Genomic DNA, 13,176 nt, shown 5'->3' on the forward strand with positions numbered 1-13,176 from the left:
GAGCTAAGATTGCAGCTGGGACTAGTTACTAGGCATGGACGGTTCCCTTTTGTGCTCCAATGGATGAAAGATGAGATGAGAGTCATCCTACGTAGCAACAAGAAGGAATGACTGTAAAACTTCACACTAGTTTAAAGTTGCCACATACAGATATAAAAGTAAAAAGTATTCAACTGTGACCTGTAGGTCATAGTTCCTTAGGGATGTAGGATGAGATCTTGGTTACTAGTCCAACAACAAAATAAGCTTTTGCTTGTTACACAAATTTGAAGGTGTGGGAATCTATACTAAAACTCCCAAGAGCTGCACACATCCTCCTCACCGTTTCCTACGCTCTCAGAAAAACTTAGGCTGGAAGAGGAGGTCTCTAGTCCAAGACACCGCTGGCAAGCAGGACTAACGTCAGAGCCTCAGAGCCTTGCCTAGGAAAGTTGTGAACATGTCCAAGGACAGAGATTCCCCAGTCTTTTATCACACTCATTCCAGGGCAGACCCACACCCTGCGAAAAAGCCCAACTGGAAAACCCCTTAATGTAACTTGTGTCTATCGTCTCTTGTCCTGTCACTGTTGTTGTTTCTGAAGAGTCTTGCTCTGCGTACTCTCTAGCTCTCCTGTAGATGTCTGACTGCAGCAGTGAGATCCCCCCTCTTAGCCTCCTCCTTTTCAAGCTCAACAAACCCAGCTTCCTCCATCTTTCACCATATGCCATCGGCACCAGTTCTCTGACCAGCTTAGCAGAAAGATATGTGTGAGTGATATAGGACCTTCTGGAGCAGAAGACACTCCTAACATACGTCAGGTAGTCTTCTCCAACAACACTACCTTCCCTAAATCAAGCAACCTTTATTTCTTATCTAACACATTTAAGTTTGAAAAATTAAGCCCTGAGGGCAGATAAATGTCTTTTCTGCTCAGCTTGATTCAGAAATCTGAAGTCCTCATTGCTGCTAATGGTTGTTCAAAGAGATGCAACCATCTCAGAAGAATTTCATAAAGGCTCTTGGGTAGAGACGTGAGGTAGCACAAGTTACAGCTTGACAAAAGCTGGCAGCATAATGGGTCAAAATGTAAATAGACATTTGATTTAGGGAGTTTCAAGGAGAACTAGGTCTAGATCGAGAAGAAGAAAGGCAACAGACACACAATAGCACATTGCACAACAGGCAATTTGGGCATTCTTTAATGCTATTAGATATTCTGAACAATACAGGAAATACATCAATCAAAAACCAGGCTCTGAACCTACCCTGGGAACAAACCATTATTGTCTCTCATCCTTACTGAAATCTGCCTCTCAGGTAGAACATGGGTAGGTCCTCTCCAAGTGGGAAAAAACGGGATAGAAAAAAAAGAGAGGAAGCAGAAGGAGCCTCTTTATCCAGCAGCATCTTCCTCTTATGCTACTTTGAGTGGAAGAAGAATGAGAAATTCCCTTCCCAGACACAAGGACAGTGGGGAAAACCAATCCATACTCCTGACTCAGCACAGACACAATGAGTAGGCCTGTTATATACACAGAGTGAATGGGATCACAGCCAGCCTGAACATGAAACCGTCACATTTAGAAAGGGTGCCTGTGCTGAAAGGAGAAAGAGCTAATCCTCCGAAGATTCTGCATCCTCATGCTTGCTCATGGTCTCTGTAATCCAGTCCAAATAACGTACTACCTTGGTGTAAAGACCAAAGGTACCGCATTTTGGTCCCCAGGAGACCAGCCCAGCCACATAGTACCGTCTCTCATCAAGAGGATCTTGGATAGCGTAGGCTCCCCCACTATCTCCACTACAGCTGTCCTTGTCACCACCAGCACAGATCATATTGTCAGTGAATCGGTAAGCACTGGAATTAGCAGATCCCTCTGGTTTCACAGATCGGCACTTATCCATGTCCACCACAGGAATCTGGGCCTTCAAAAGATAACGAGGCAGTACTCGTCTGTTGTTATGGCCCCAGCCAGCAATGTAGCCCAGAGTCCCTTCTTGCAGCTCATACTCAGGTGATTTACCAGGGAGACAGAGGGGTAAGATGTTTGGGCCCATCTTCACAGGGTCACTTAGCTTCACTAGTGCAATATCGTTATCAAAATCGGTCCTGGTTTGACTGGGCTGCTCCTTCCAACCGGGATGGATGAATGAAGCCTCTGCAATCAGCAGCTTGCCCTCCCGGTACAGAGAGTATCCACTAACATCGATTATCCCAGCATACATACTGGGCTTGTCAAATCCCTCCAGCACATGAGCTGCAGTCATTACCCATCTTTCAGAGATGAGGACGCCACCTCCTCTTGGGCTACTGAAATAGACCTGCCAGGGGAAGTTGCCCTTTTCCGCCCGGGTGCCTCCAAAAATCCTTGCTTTCTCTTTGATGGGATTACTAGGCACCCCACAGACTGGAAAGAAAAGAAGAAAAAGAGTAACCAGATGAGAGAATTAGCCGTTAACAACTTGCAAGTTCTTTGATACTGAGAAACAGCCCATAGCCCACTCCTTTCTGTCGCCTCTAAATTATTTTTGATTGAGTAACCTACGTTTATATTCTATGTCGTAGAGTTTGCAACTAGTATTTGCAGAGAACTTCAAGAAAATTCCAGCAAAGCTACTCTCAAAATTCAACTTGGACTGAAAGTACACGTTCTCAATTTCCTGTTCTGGAAAGCAGTTGTCATCCCACCAGTGCTGGGTATTGTCAAAGCTCACAATTTAATTGCGTTCCAGTTAGCATTTTTCCTTTGCTGAATTATGTCAATTCCTGTTCTGGAAAGCAGTTGTCACCCCACCAGTGCTGGGTATGTCAAAGCTCACAATTCAATTGCGTTCCTGTTAGCATTTTTCCTTTGCTGAATTATGTCATGTAGGTGAAGGGATTGTCTTTGAAAAAACACTTGCTTAAGTTCTTAGAAATATGACATTGCTCTTAGAATTTTTATTTTATTTTTTTTTTTGTGAACTCCAGATAGCCTCAGGTTAAGTGTTCAGGTTTGTCACTGATGTTTTATTATTTTTCCTCTCCATTCTTTTAGTATGTAAAACCTTAAGCAGTGGGTTCATGGAAATCTTATCTGTTGGTCTTATGGGTACATAAGTAAAATGTTCTACAAGGTTTTGCAGAATGTGAGCACTAAGGGCATAAATAAGGCTGGTTATTCTGACATAGCTAGGAAACTGATTTCTTATCACATTGCCTTGTTTACATTGAACCCTTAGTCATATCATCAGTGATTAAGGAACTATAGCCTGTAGGTAGCTTCCAATTTAAATAAAGTAGAGTTTGTTAAAGAATTTCGCATAATAGAAAGATTTAGGCTAGAAGGTACCTCTGGATGTCTCTAGTTCAACCTCTTCATTGCTAACTGCCCTACCCCCTTGCCCTCCTAACTGCAAAGCCAGGTTGCTCAGGGGCTTTGCCAGGTGACTTCTGATCACCTCCAAGGGTGGGTTGTGATTAGCCAGCCTCCCTGGGCAGCAGTTCCAGTGCTCTGGGTGAGCACATTTCCTTCAATACAGTCAGAGTTTCCTTTGTTGCAACTTGTGCTCATTCCCTGTCATTGCCTTTTACTGCTGTGTCCCGCTGAGAAGAGTCTTTCTTCATATTCTTTGTAACCTCCTTATGGGTAGCAAATTCCCTGAACTTTTTCTTACCGTTTGCCTTTTACACTGTGCACTTGTATCGTCCACGTCACTGGTTGAGCTGGTTGTTAAGAAGGTGGAACCATCTTCAGCTGGAATTTTACTTTGCCAATGAGTATTTGGGGTTTGGAGTAGCAAACAGGCATCATGTACTCCTAGCCCAAGGCATGCTGCCTCCTGTAACAGGGTATGCTGAACTGCATGCAGAATATGTAGGATTTAAAATTCTCTCTATCAGCTGGAAGTTAAGATGCAGCTCTAACTACTAGCAGTCAGGAGCAGGAGTGCACCTTCCTCCTCAGTGTCTTCCAAGTACACAAAGAGAGGATTGAGAAGGTGTCTGACAGGGATATTGCTTGAGCTTTCAGGCACATTAAGTGTATCTGAATACTGGAGGACACGTTCAACCTTAAGGATTTAGGTTATGATTTTCAGTCAGAGCAGTGAAAGACCTTTCTCTGTAGTGCTGCACCTGTAGTGCCCAGTGGACAGCTGGACGCTACCCCTGGGAGAAGCCTGAAGAGAAGCTAAAGTTCTCAGTGTAGCTTGGAAGGGACTGAAGAAAGAAAGGTCCTGCATTGTCAGACATGGTTTTTGACTTGTCAGTCGTTTTGTTACCTACAATGCAGACAGAGATCTAAAGCCCTGAACAACTTGAGAATGTGCACACTTGAAGGTGGGGAAACTGTTGCAGAAAAGCACTTGAATACTTGATATTGAAGAGGTCCTGTTATACCAGATGTCTTATTATGTCACCCACTTGTGTTTCCAGTTTCTTTCTGTGGCCTTATCTGACCTTTCTTTGGGGTTCACAGCTTTCAGAAATACCCTGTCCAATGTAATTCAAACAACATAGAAAGGACCAACTGTACTTTCAGGCTTAACAGTTTAAAAACAGAGGGATGAAAGCAGCACTGGTCTTCATATGCATTGTGTACATATACACAGTTTTTGGTAGTACCTGGGACACATTTTGGTAGCTTTGTTCCCATCACTTCATTGACCCACTCTCCACTGGCTGAGCACCGATACACCGCTTGGAAAACAAAAGAAAAAAGAGTGCCATTAAGGATACATTCAAGATGAAGAGAGGGTAAGTAACATTACTGTATAAGATGATGTATTAACCTTCTCATTTCCAAAGTGAGCACAGCTTGGTAAACATTGCTGAAATCTCCCTAGAAGTACACAACCCCACCAGGGTGCTTCTGCCCCTGTTTTGGAGGGACCTCATCTAATAGATTTCTTGAGTCCTTTACTTCTCCACCAGAAATGTGTGTCATCTGTGACAAAAATCTCCATGGTTCACACACCAGGCAAAGGGAGAGAGGACTTGCTAATGCATTTAAGGTCAACAGCCCAGGAACTGACATTATTACAGTGTATAAACACAAAGGCAACACAAAAATACTGCCTGCAACCCCACACCAGTAAGAACCTTTTCCCCGTCTTGACCTGATGAGATGATACAATCCCAGCCCCATGATGATGCCAGTACCATTTCTGAGGCCTTCAATCAAAGAAATACGTTTGTGTAGCAAAGGCAACACTTACCATCCCCTTGGGTTTTTAGGGTATAGTAAGGTGCATCACATTGATACTGGAAAGCAGCTTCGTACAGAGGCTCATGAAGTTCAGAGACATATGCAACTTGGGCATTGTCAATAGGAATAGGATCACCACAGTTCACAGCTGTAAAGGAGAAATAAAAATGATCAAATATTATCAAAGGGGCATCCTCACCCAACAATATGGTTATCCTGTATGATGGGGAACCGCTCAGCTCCCCTAGTCCCTGTACAGTCATCAGCGCTCCCTTCCTCTGCCCCTTCAACATGCTCCCATCCCAGCCCTTCAGTGTCCTCCTCATCTGGGGATACATGGATCTAGAGCCTAAAGGCTCCATTCCAGGCTGCTTCCCACCTGGAAGATATACAGAGACGGGTCACTTACGAACACAGCGGAAATCGGAGTTGCTCCATTCACCGTTGTCCTGACAGCTGGAGTGAAAAGTCATGAAGCTGTCTCGTTGCTAGGGAAAAGAACACGTGACCCATGTAAATCACTGGCCATTAAATTTATCTGACACAGGCACTCCACTGGAGGGTCCTCAAAATGCTGCAGTGGCTGGGAGAAGTTTCCACTTACTACAGCTGCGGTGAAAACTTTTGAGTCCCCAAAGGTACCCAGGACACCTGATGGGAAATGGCATCAGGAAGCTGCTGAGAGGGCCAGAGAGGATATATGCCTTTTTTTATGAAACTTACCCTCACAATTTCATAGCCTTTGATGCAGGTCACCTTCACGTTGTCCTTTAAGATATACTTGTCCTTCTTTGGCTCAAGAACAGAGTTGGGGATGACACTTGGGGGACAGGTTATAGCTTTGAAGAGATAGGCAGAAATCAGTGATTAACTCATTCAAGACTGAGTGTCCTTTCAGCTCACAACTTCTTTCTCCCCAGTGATTATTTTCCCTAGTAAATAGGCATCCTCTGTTTACTCAGTACCAGCAGCTGTTAACAAGTTAACATGCTGTTGTACCATGAATCTGACCAGGGATAAGTTCTCTTCCTAACTCAGCAGCAGAGGGGATTCTTCCCCAAGTGTATACTCACGTCTCCCGTAGTAGCGTATTTTCCAGCCTTTGTGCTGTACTGCGTGGTTTGTCTGGAAGATTATGTCAAGGATGTTGTTCCTAGTTTGGATTTCAGGAGGACCTGGGAATTTGCTCCCACAATAAGGACCAAAGCGCTTCTTTCCAGAGACAAATGCAGAATATGTAGGATTTAAAATTCTCTCTATCAGCTGGAAGTAAAGATGCAGCTGTAACTACTAGCAGTCAGGAGCAGGAGTGCACCTTCCTCCTCAGTGTCTTCCAAGTACACAAAGAGAGGATTGAGAAGGTGTCTGACAGGGATATTGCTTGAGCTTTCAGGCACATTAAGTGTATCTGAATACTGGAGGACACGTTCAACCTTAAGGATTTAGGTTATGATTTTCAGTCAGAGCAGTGAAAGACCTTTCTCTGTAGTGCTGCACCTGTAGTGCCCAGTGGACAGCTGGACGCTACCCCTGGGAGAAGCCTGAAGAGAAGCTAAAGTTCTCAGTGTAGCTTGGAAGGGACTGAAGAAAGAAAGGTCCTGCATTGTCAGACATGGTTTTTGACTTGTCAGTCGTTTTGTTACCTACAATGCAGACAGAGATCTAAAGCCCTGAACAACTTGAGAATGTGCACACTTGAAGGTGGGGAAACTGTTGCAGAAAAGCACTTGAATACTTGATATTGAAGAGGTCCTGTTATACCAGATGTCTTATTATGTCACCCACTTGTGTTTCCAGTTTCTTTCTGTGGCCTTATCTGACCTTTCTTTGGGGTTCACAGCTTTCAGAAATACCCTGTCCAATGTAATTCAAACAACATAGAAAGGACCAACTGTACTTTCAGGCTTAACAGTTTAAAAACAGAGGGATGAAAGCAGCACTGGTCTTCATATGCATTGTGTACATATACACAGTTTTTGGTAGTACCTGGGACACATTTTGGTAGCTTTGTTCCCATCACTTCATTGACCCACTCTCCACTGGCTGAGCACCGATACACCGCTTGGAAAACAAAAGAAAAAAGAGTGCCATTAAGGATACATTCAAGATGAAGAGAGGGTAAGTAACATTACTGTATAAGATGATGTATTAACCTTCTCATTTCCAAAGTGAGCACAGCTTGGTAAACATTGCTGAAATCTCCCTAGAAGTACACAACCCTACCAGGGTGCTTCTGCCCCTGTTTTGGAGGGACCTCATCTAATAGATTTCTTGAGTCCTTTACTTCTCCACCAGAAATGTGTGTCATCTGTGACAAAAATCTCCATGGTTCACACACCAGGCAAAGGGAGAGAGGACTTGCTAATGCATTTAAGGTCAACAGCCCAGGAACTGACATTATTACAGTGTATAAACACAAAGGCAACACAAAAATACTGCCTGCAACCCCACACCAGTAAGAACCTTTTCCCCGTCTTGACCTGATGAGATGATACAATCCCAGCCCCATGATGATGCCAGTACCATTTCTGAGGCCTTCAATCAAAGAAATACGTTTGTGTAGCAAAGGCAACACTTACCATCCCCTTGGGTTTTTAGGGTATAGTAAGGTGCATCACATTGATACTGGAAAGCAGCTTCGTACAGAGGCTCATGAAGTTCAGAGACATATGCAACTTGGGCATTGTCAATAGGAATAGGATCACCACAGTTCACAGCTGTAAAGGAGAAATAAAAATGATCAAATATTATCAAAGGGGCATCCTCACCCAACAATATGGTTATCCTGTATGATGGGGAACCGCTCAGCTCCCCTAGTCCCTGTACAGTCATCAGCGCTCCCTTCCTCTGCCCCTTCAACATGCTCCCATCCCAGCCCTTCAGTGTCCTCCTCATCTGGGGATACATGGATCTAGAGCCTAAAGGCTCCATTCCAGGCTGCTTCCCACCTGGAAGATATACAGAGACGGGTCACTTACGAACACAGCGGAAATCGGAGTTGCTCCATTCACCGTTGTCCTGACAGCTGGAGTGAAAAGTCATGAAGCTGTCTCGTTGCTAGGGAAAAGAACACGTGACCCATGTAAATCACTGGCCATTAAATTTATCTGACACAGGCACTCCACTGGAGGGTCCTCAAAATGCTGCAGTGGCTGGGAGAAGTTTCCACTTACTACAGCTGCGGTGAAAACTTTTGAGTCCCCAAAGGTACCCAGGACACCTGATGGGAAATGGCATCAGGAAGCTGCTGAGAGGGCCAGAGAGGATATATGCCTTTTTTTATGAAACTTACCCTCACAATTTCATAGCCTTTGATGCAGGTCACCTTCACGTTGTCCTTTAAGATATACTTGTCCTTCTTTGGCTCAAGAACAGAGTTGGGGATGACACTTGGGGGACAGGTTATAGCTTTGAAGAGATAGGCAGAAATCAGTGATTAACTCATTCAAGACTGAGTGTCCTTTCAGCTCACAACTTCTTTCTCCCCAGTGATTATTTTCCCTAGTAAATAGGCATCCTCTGTTTACTCAGTACCAGCAGCTGTTAACAAGTTAACATGCTTTTGTACCATGAATCTGACCAGGGATAAGTTCTCTTCCTAACTCAGCAGCAGAGGGGATTCTTCCCCAAGTGTATACTCACGTCTCCCGTAGTAGCGTATTTTCCAGCCTTTGTGCTGTACTGCGTGGTTTGTCTGGAAGATTATGTCAAGGATGTTGTTCCTAGTTTGGATTTCAGGAGGACCTGGGAATTTGCTCCCACAATAAGGACCAAAGCGCTTCTTTCCAGAGACAAGCTGGGAAAATAAAAGCCAAGAAGAAATGAGAAATGCCATGTGTATTTAGAGAAATTCCCCATAATTTCAAAAGGCAATGTAGATGAAGATAAAGTCAAGCAGTCAGAAGGCCTTCTCAATTTGAGGAGAATGAGGGGAGATCCAGAGCATACTGAGTCCCTCTCCAAGCCCCACACCTACTGTTAAGCTGTCTTGGCAAGTCCCTTCTGAGTTGGCTGGTTCCAAGTCGAAGTCCCCGCTCTGTATGGTCAATGTCACAAAGTAGCCTGGACTCAGAGCCACTCGGTACTCACACCGTGAGTTCTCCGGGTACTGGTTGGGATAGTTGGGGCTGGAAATCTCCCCTGATGGCTCACTGAAGACATATCCAGTGCAGTTCACTAGGATTAAGGAAGGAACACAGGTAGGATTCAGAAAGGAAATGGTCCGTGTATGAAGCTGACAAGCTTTCCCTCTTCCACTATGTCTCCAGTCTCCCAGTCACCTGCATTAACCATGTCACTACATTGCATCTTTCCAAGAAACTAAAACCAGGGCCATTCTCTATCCAATTACCCAGGGACTTTAACTTCTAGCAGCCTTTCTTTTTACCTTCCACCTGTGAGTTAAGCCTCTGTCCCTCAAGCTCATGTCCTCATATTATACTCCTTTCAACATGCACCATTTGTGACTTTGAAATTTTTTTTATTCAAGCCAAGCAGCCTCTTGGTTATTTTTGTGCCTTTATTGAACTGCCCTGTTTCATCAGAGATTAAAAGATTTGCAGATAGCAGTATGCTAAGAAGGGTCTCCATTATGGTCTTTAAAGAATGTCATTTAGTAGTTTCTTAATTCTCCTGACACAAAAGAAGAAGAATGTTAAGAATATGTTAATAGAAAATCCCAAAATCATGGTCTACTGCCAGTTCAGATTTGCACTGGGATGTTTTTTCCCCCCAAATATACCTTTCACAACTGATTGAGGAGGTTGATAGACAAGGTCTTCCATGTACTTAGCCTAAATGAACTCTAACTGTTGACCACAGGTCACGTAGATCTCTTACCTCCACATGTTTTCTTATCATCATAGAGGAAATAATCCGGTGGACAGGTACAGAAGTAACCTCCAATGTAATTATTACAGTAATGACTGCAAGGTTCCTCCACAAAATCCGTGCACTCATCCAAGTCTGCAGGTGTGAAAAGATGAATCAGCCAACATTAGAAGAGGGCCCTAAGGGCAGGAGGAAGATGAGAAAGTGAAGCAAACTGGCAGACAACAAGGAAAAGATATCTCTAAGACAGCATTTATACTGGCCATGTTGGAAAGCAGTCCTGCCTGCTGGGATCTCTTTCAAATAAGGCATTCTTGGAAGGAAAACCCTTATGTCACCTTTCCTTCCCCCATAGCCTGGATACTACAGAGATTCAGAAGAGACTTTTTTAACCTTACCCACTGCAACATAGTAGGCTGCAAAACCAGTGAAACGCTCCTCATTGGAAAAGTCTGATTGGAAGGTCAGAGTGAGGGTGTTATAAGGGACATGAAATTCCTCCACAATCGAGGAGCCAGGGGCACGAGGTTTCTTCCGCCCACAAAGCACGCCTTCAACATGGCCACCAGACAGGATCTGAAGAAGAATGCATAGAGTATCTCATTACTGGAATACATGCAATTACCAACACTTGAGTCTTTCAGCTTATAGGTGGCTAACCAAAGGCCCCTAAATTGCATGCATTTCTCAAGTAGGTCTCCCAGGCCACAGCTGTGTCACATAACTAGCAGGAGTGACCAAGGCTGCTGTGTCATCCACCAAGCTGGCCAACGGTGGAAGACAGCCAGCTAAGGTACAGCTGAACGGAGCCCCTAGACATCCAGTTTCATGACATTTGTAAGACACTTGAGGAGTTTCCCCTCCTACTGACTTTCCAACTGTGAAATACCTGTCTTAATTTCTCAGATATAAATTAATCCAGAGTTCTCTGTTAACACCCTTTCCTCAGGCCTAGTTCTACAAAAAAATCAACACCGTGGTTCAAAATGGCAAAACCAATCACTGACGGTCTGCAGAGCAGTGTAACAGGTTCATTGGTTTGTTGCAAAAGGACACATGTTATTACAGCTCCTGGCAGAGCACATCCATCCTACTGTCCCATCTTGGTCCTTCTCCAAGGTCTCCTTCTGCTGCTGTACGCAGTTTTATTGTCCCTTTTCGCACATAGGTATTGCAGGATAGGATGGTCTTGTTTCTGTCTGTTTGTGTGGAAATGCCTGACCTTTTGTGCCTTGTGGGACAACATGGAGAACAGCCTCTCGGTCTTGTAAGTTTTAAGAAAGCTGTAGTGCACAGATCATTGAAAACTGTGGTGCAATGGACCACGCCATTTTATCTGAGTGCCCGCTACCCATACACAATCTCCTGATTGTTTTTAACCTTCATCACTTCCAATCAATTTATGATTGCATCAAATCATCTATGCCCACTCATGGATTAATTCTGAAAAATTTCAGGGACAGAAAATCAATGTCCTAAGAAAATGGTCTTTTTATACCCATGGTTCACTGGGTAAAAATATGCCTTGCAATAGAGAGGTGTTAGTGATGGCTAAGGCGGCTTTTTTTCCTAGGAATATAGGAGAAACATGGGGAGTGGGGCATAGATGCAACTCAGTTGGCAGACAATGCTCATGTGGCTATGAGGCAAACTCAAATCAATCAAACTGCCTTGTTCTGGAGGCTACTTGGGCTGTAGATACACTGAGTTTTTTGGGCTTCTTGCAGCTCGGAACAGGAAGGATGTGTCTATCTCCTCTTCCAGCCCTCAGCTTTGTACCAAGCTTTGCTGTTCTGTGCCTCTAACTCGCCTTCTTGTCTTTTTCTTACTTGAGGATGGGGACAGTACCTTCACAAAATCATATTCGCAGTTCTGCGATGGTTCAAGATCCATATGTGTGAAATAAAGGCGAATGCCATATCCCGAAGGGACCTGGATTTCCCAAGATTTCTGCACATCATTGGGATACACCTGAGGATAATTGGGTGACAGGATCTCACCATACATGGAGGCTGCATCAGCCCAGACAGGGAGGCAGAAGAAAATAAGGTACCTGAGAAAAGAGGAAGGAAAATGACATTGCAGTAGTCTTCTCTGTCCACATATGCACACAGTCCCTAGTGAAAAAGCTAGTCTTTGGCTGCGCATAACATGCAGCATAGCCCCTGGCTTTGGAGCTTTAATGACCAACACTGTGGCTGTGTGGGGCTTGTCCTTCTCCCGTAGCCTTTCACACTGGACTACAACCTCAGCCGTGCTCTCTGCTCCTCTCTAGCTCTATAGGAGCTAGTAATGCTGCAGGAGTTGAACACAAGGGTCTTAAGTGCTACTCCTTACATCGCTGCCTTGTTCTGGAGGCTACTTGGGCTACAGATATATTCAGATTTGAGAATCAGTACAGTACTGCAGGAAACACCTAATTTATAAAGTGAAATTAGTAATAAAACCTGAATTCCGCTTGGAGATTCAATAACTCACCACATCTGGAAAAAGCAGATCTTCCTTTCTGAAAACTTTCAGGAATTGGACTTTGGAGTTACAATCTGGGACAAAAAAAACAGTGTAATTGATTAATGTTGCCTGTGCTTCTGCAAATCTCCTAGGCAGGTCAAAGACCCTACAACCCCGGCTCGTGGGGAATACATCAATGTTTTGCTTCAAAAACAAGTTTATATATCTGTTCCTTCCTCCGTAAAGCCACCCTGAGCATCAAGAAGAGCTGCTAGGCCCTGTACTGACAAAACGGAGAGGTGATCTCTACCTTGGTACTCTCTGGTACTCACATTCTCCCCTTACGACCATCAGTGTTGCCAAACAGGACACTGGTGCACAGCCAATTAAGCCAGAAAGCACTGCCCCCTGGGGTACCAGCACCTAAAAAATTATGGTAAAACCCTGGGGTTGGGGAGCAGCTTGTCCTGACTCTTCTAGCTGTCAGAGAGCAACGCTCAGGAGCATTTTCCTTCCCCATTCCTAGCGCTTGCAATATTTACCTTCTCTCCTCAGTCCGTGTCTTGTTTTCTTCTCTCTCCCCTTTCTCTCTTTTCTCTTTCTTTTTCGTTTTTAATTCCTGTTCTCGCCTTCCTCCGCAGGCTCCAATCCGCAATCTCGCAGCACCCTCTACCTGTGGGACCCGGCTTCCCAATCTCTCCGCCGGGGTGGGATGCTCCGTTGG

The 13,176-nt window shown here is 44.5% G+C and overlaps 1 protein-coding gene across 2 annotated transcripts; it reads right to left on the minus strand.

Moving 5' to 3' along the window:
- Nucleotides 1-1,148: 1,148 nt before the first annotated feature.
- On the minus strand, nt 1,149-13,176 carry C1S (complement component 1, s subcomponent). Of its 2 annotated transcripts, none has more exons than XM_014957102.1 (12): nt 12,995-13,176; nt 12,480-12,544; nt 11,850-12,054; nt 10,400-10,577; nt 10,011-10,136; nt 9,148-9,347; nt 8,814-8,967; nt 8,464-8,579; nt 8,150-8,228; nt 7,751-7,888; nt 7,158-7,232; nt 1,149-2,390 (listed from the first exon to the last, which is right to left on the minus strand). In XM_014957102.1, exons 2-12 carry the CDS (start codon nt 12,482-12,484, stop codon nt 1,597-1,599), a joined length of 2,070 nt encoding a protein of 689 aa, XP_014812588.1. In that variant the 5' UTR covers nt 12,485-12,544; nt 12,995-13,176; the 3' UTR covers nt 1,149-1,596. The 2 variants fall into 2 exon arrangements, with proteins under 2 accessions (XP_014812588.1, XP_014812587.1); XM_014957101.1 differs by lacking the exon at nt 7,158-7,232 and adding an exon at nt 4,589-4,663 and having other exon boundaries at nt 12,995-13,175.

The sequence above is a fragment of the Calidris pugnax genome, unplaced genomic scaffold, assembly GCF_001431845.1.
Source record: "Calidris pugnax isolate Ruff unplaced genomic scaffold, ASM143184v1 scaffold225, whole genome shotgun sequence".
NCBI lineage: Eukaryota > Metazoa > Chordata > Aves > Charadriiformes > Scolopacidae > Calidris > Calidris pugnax.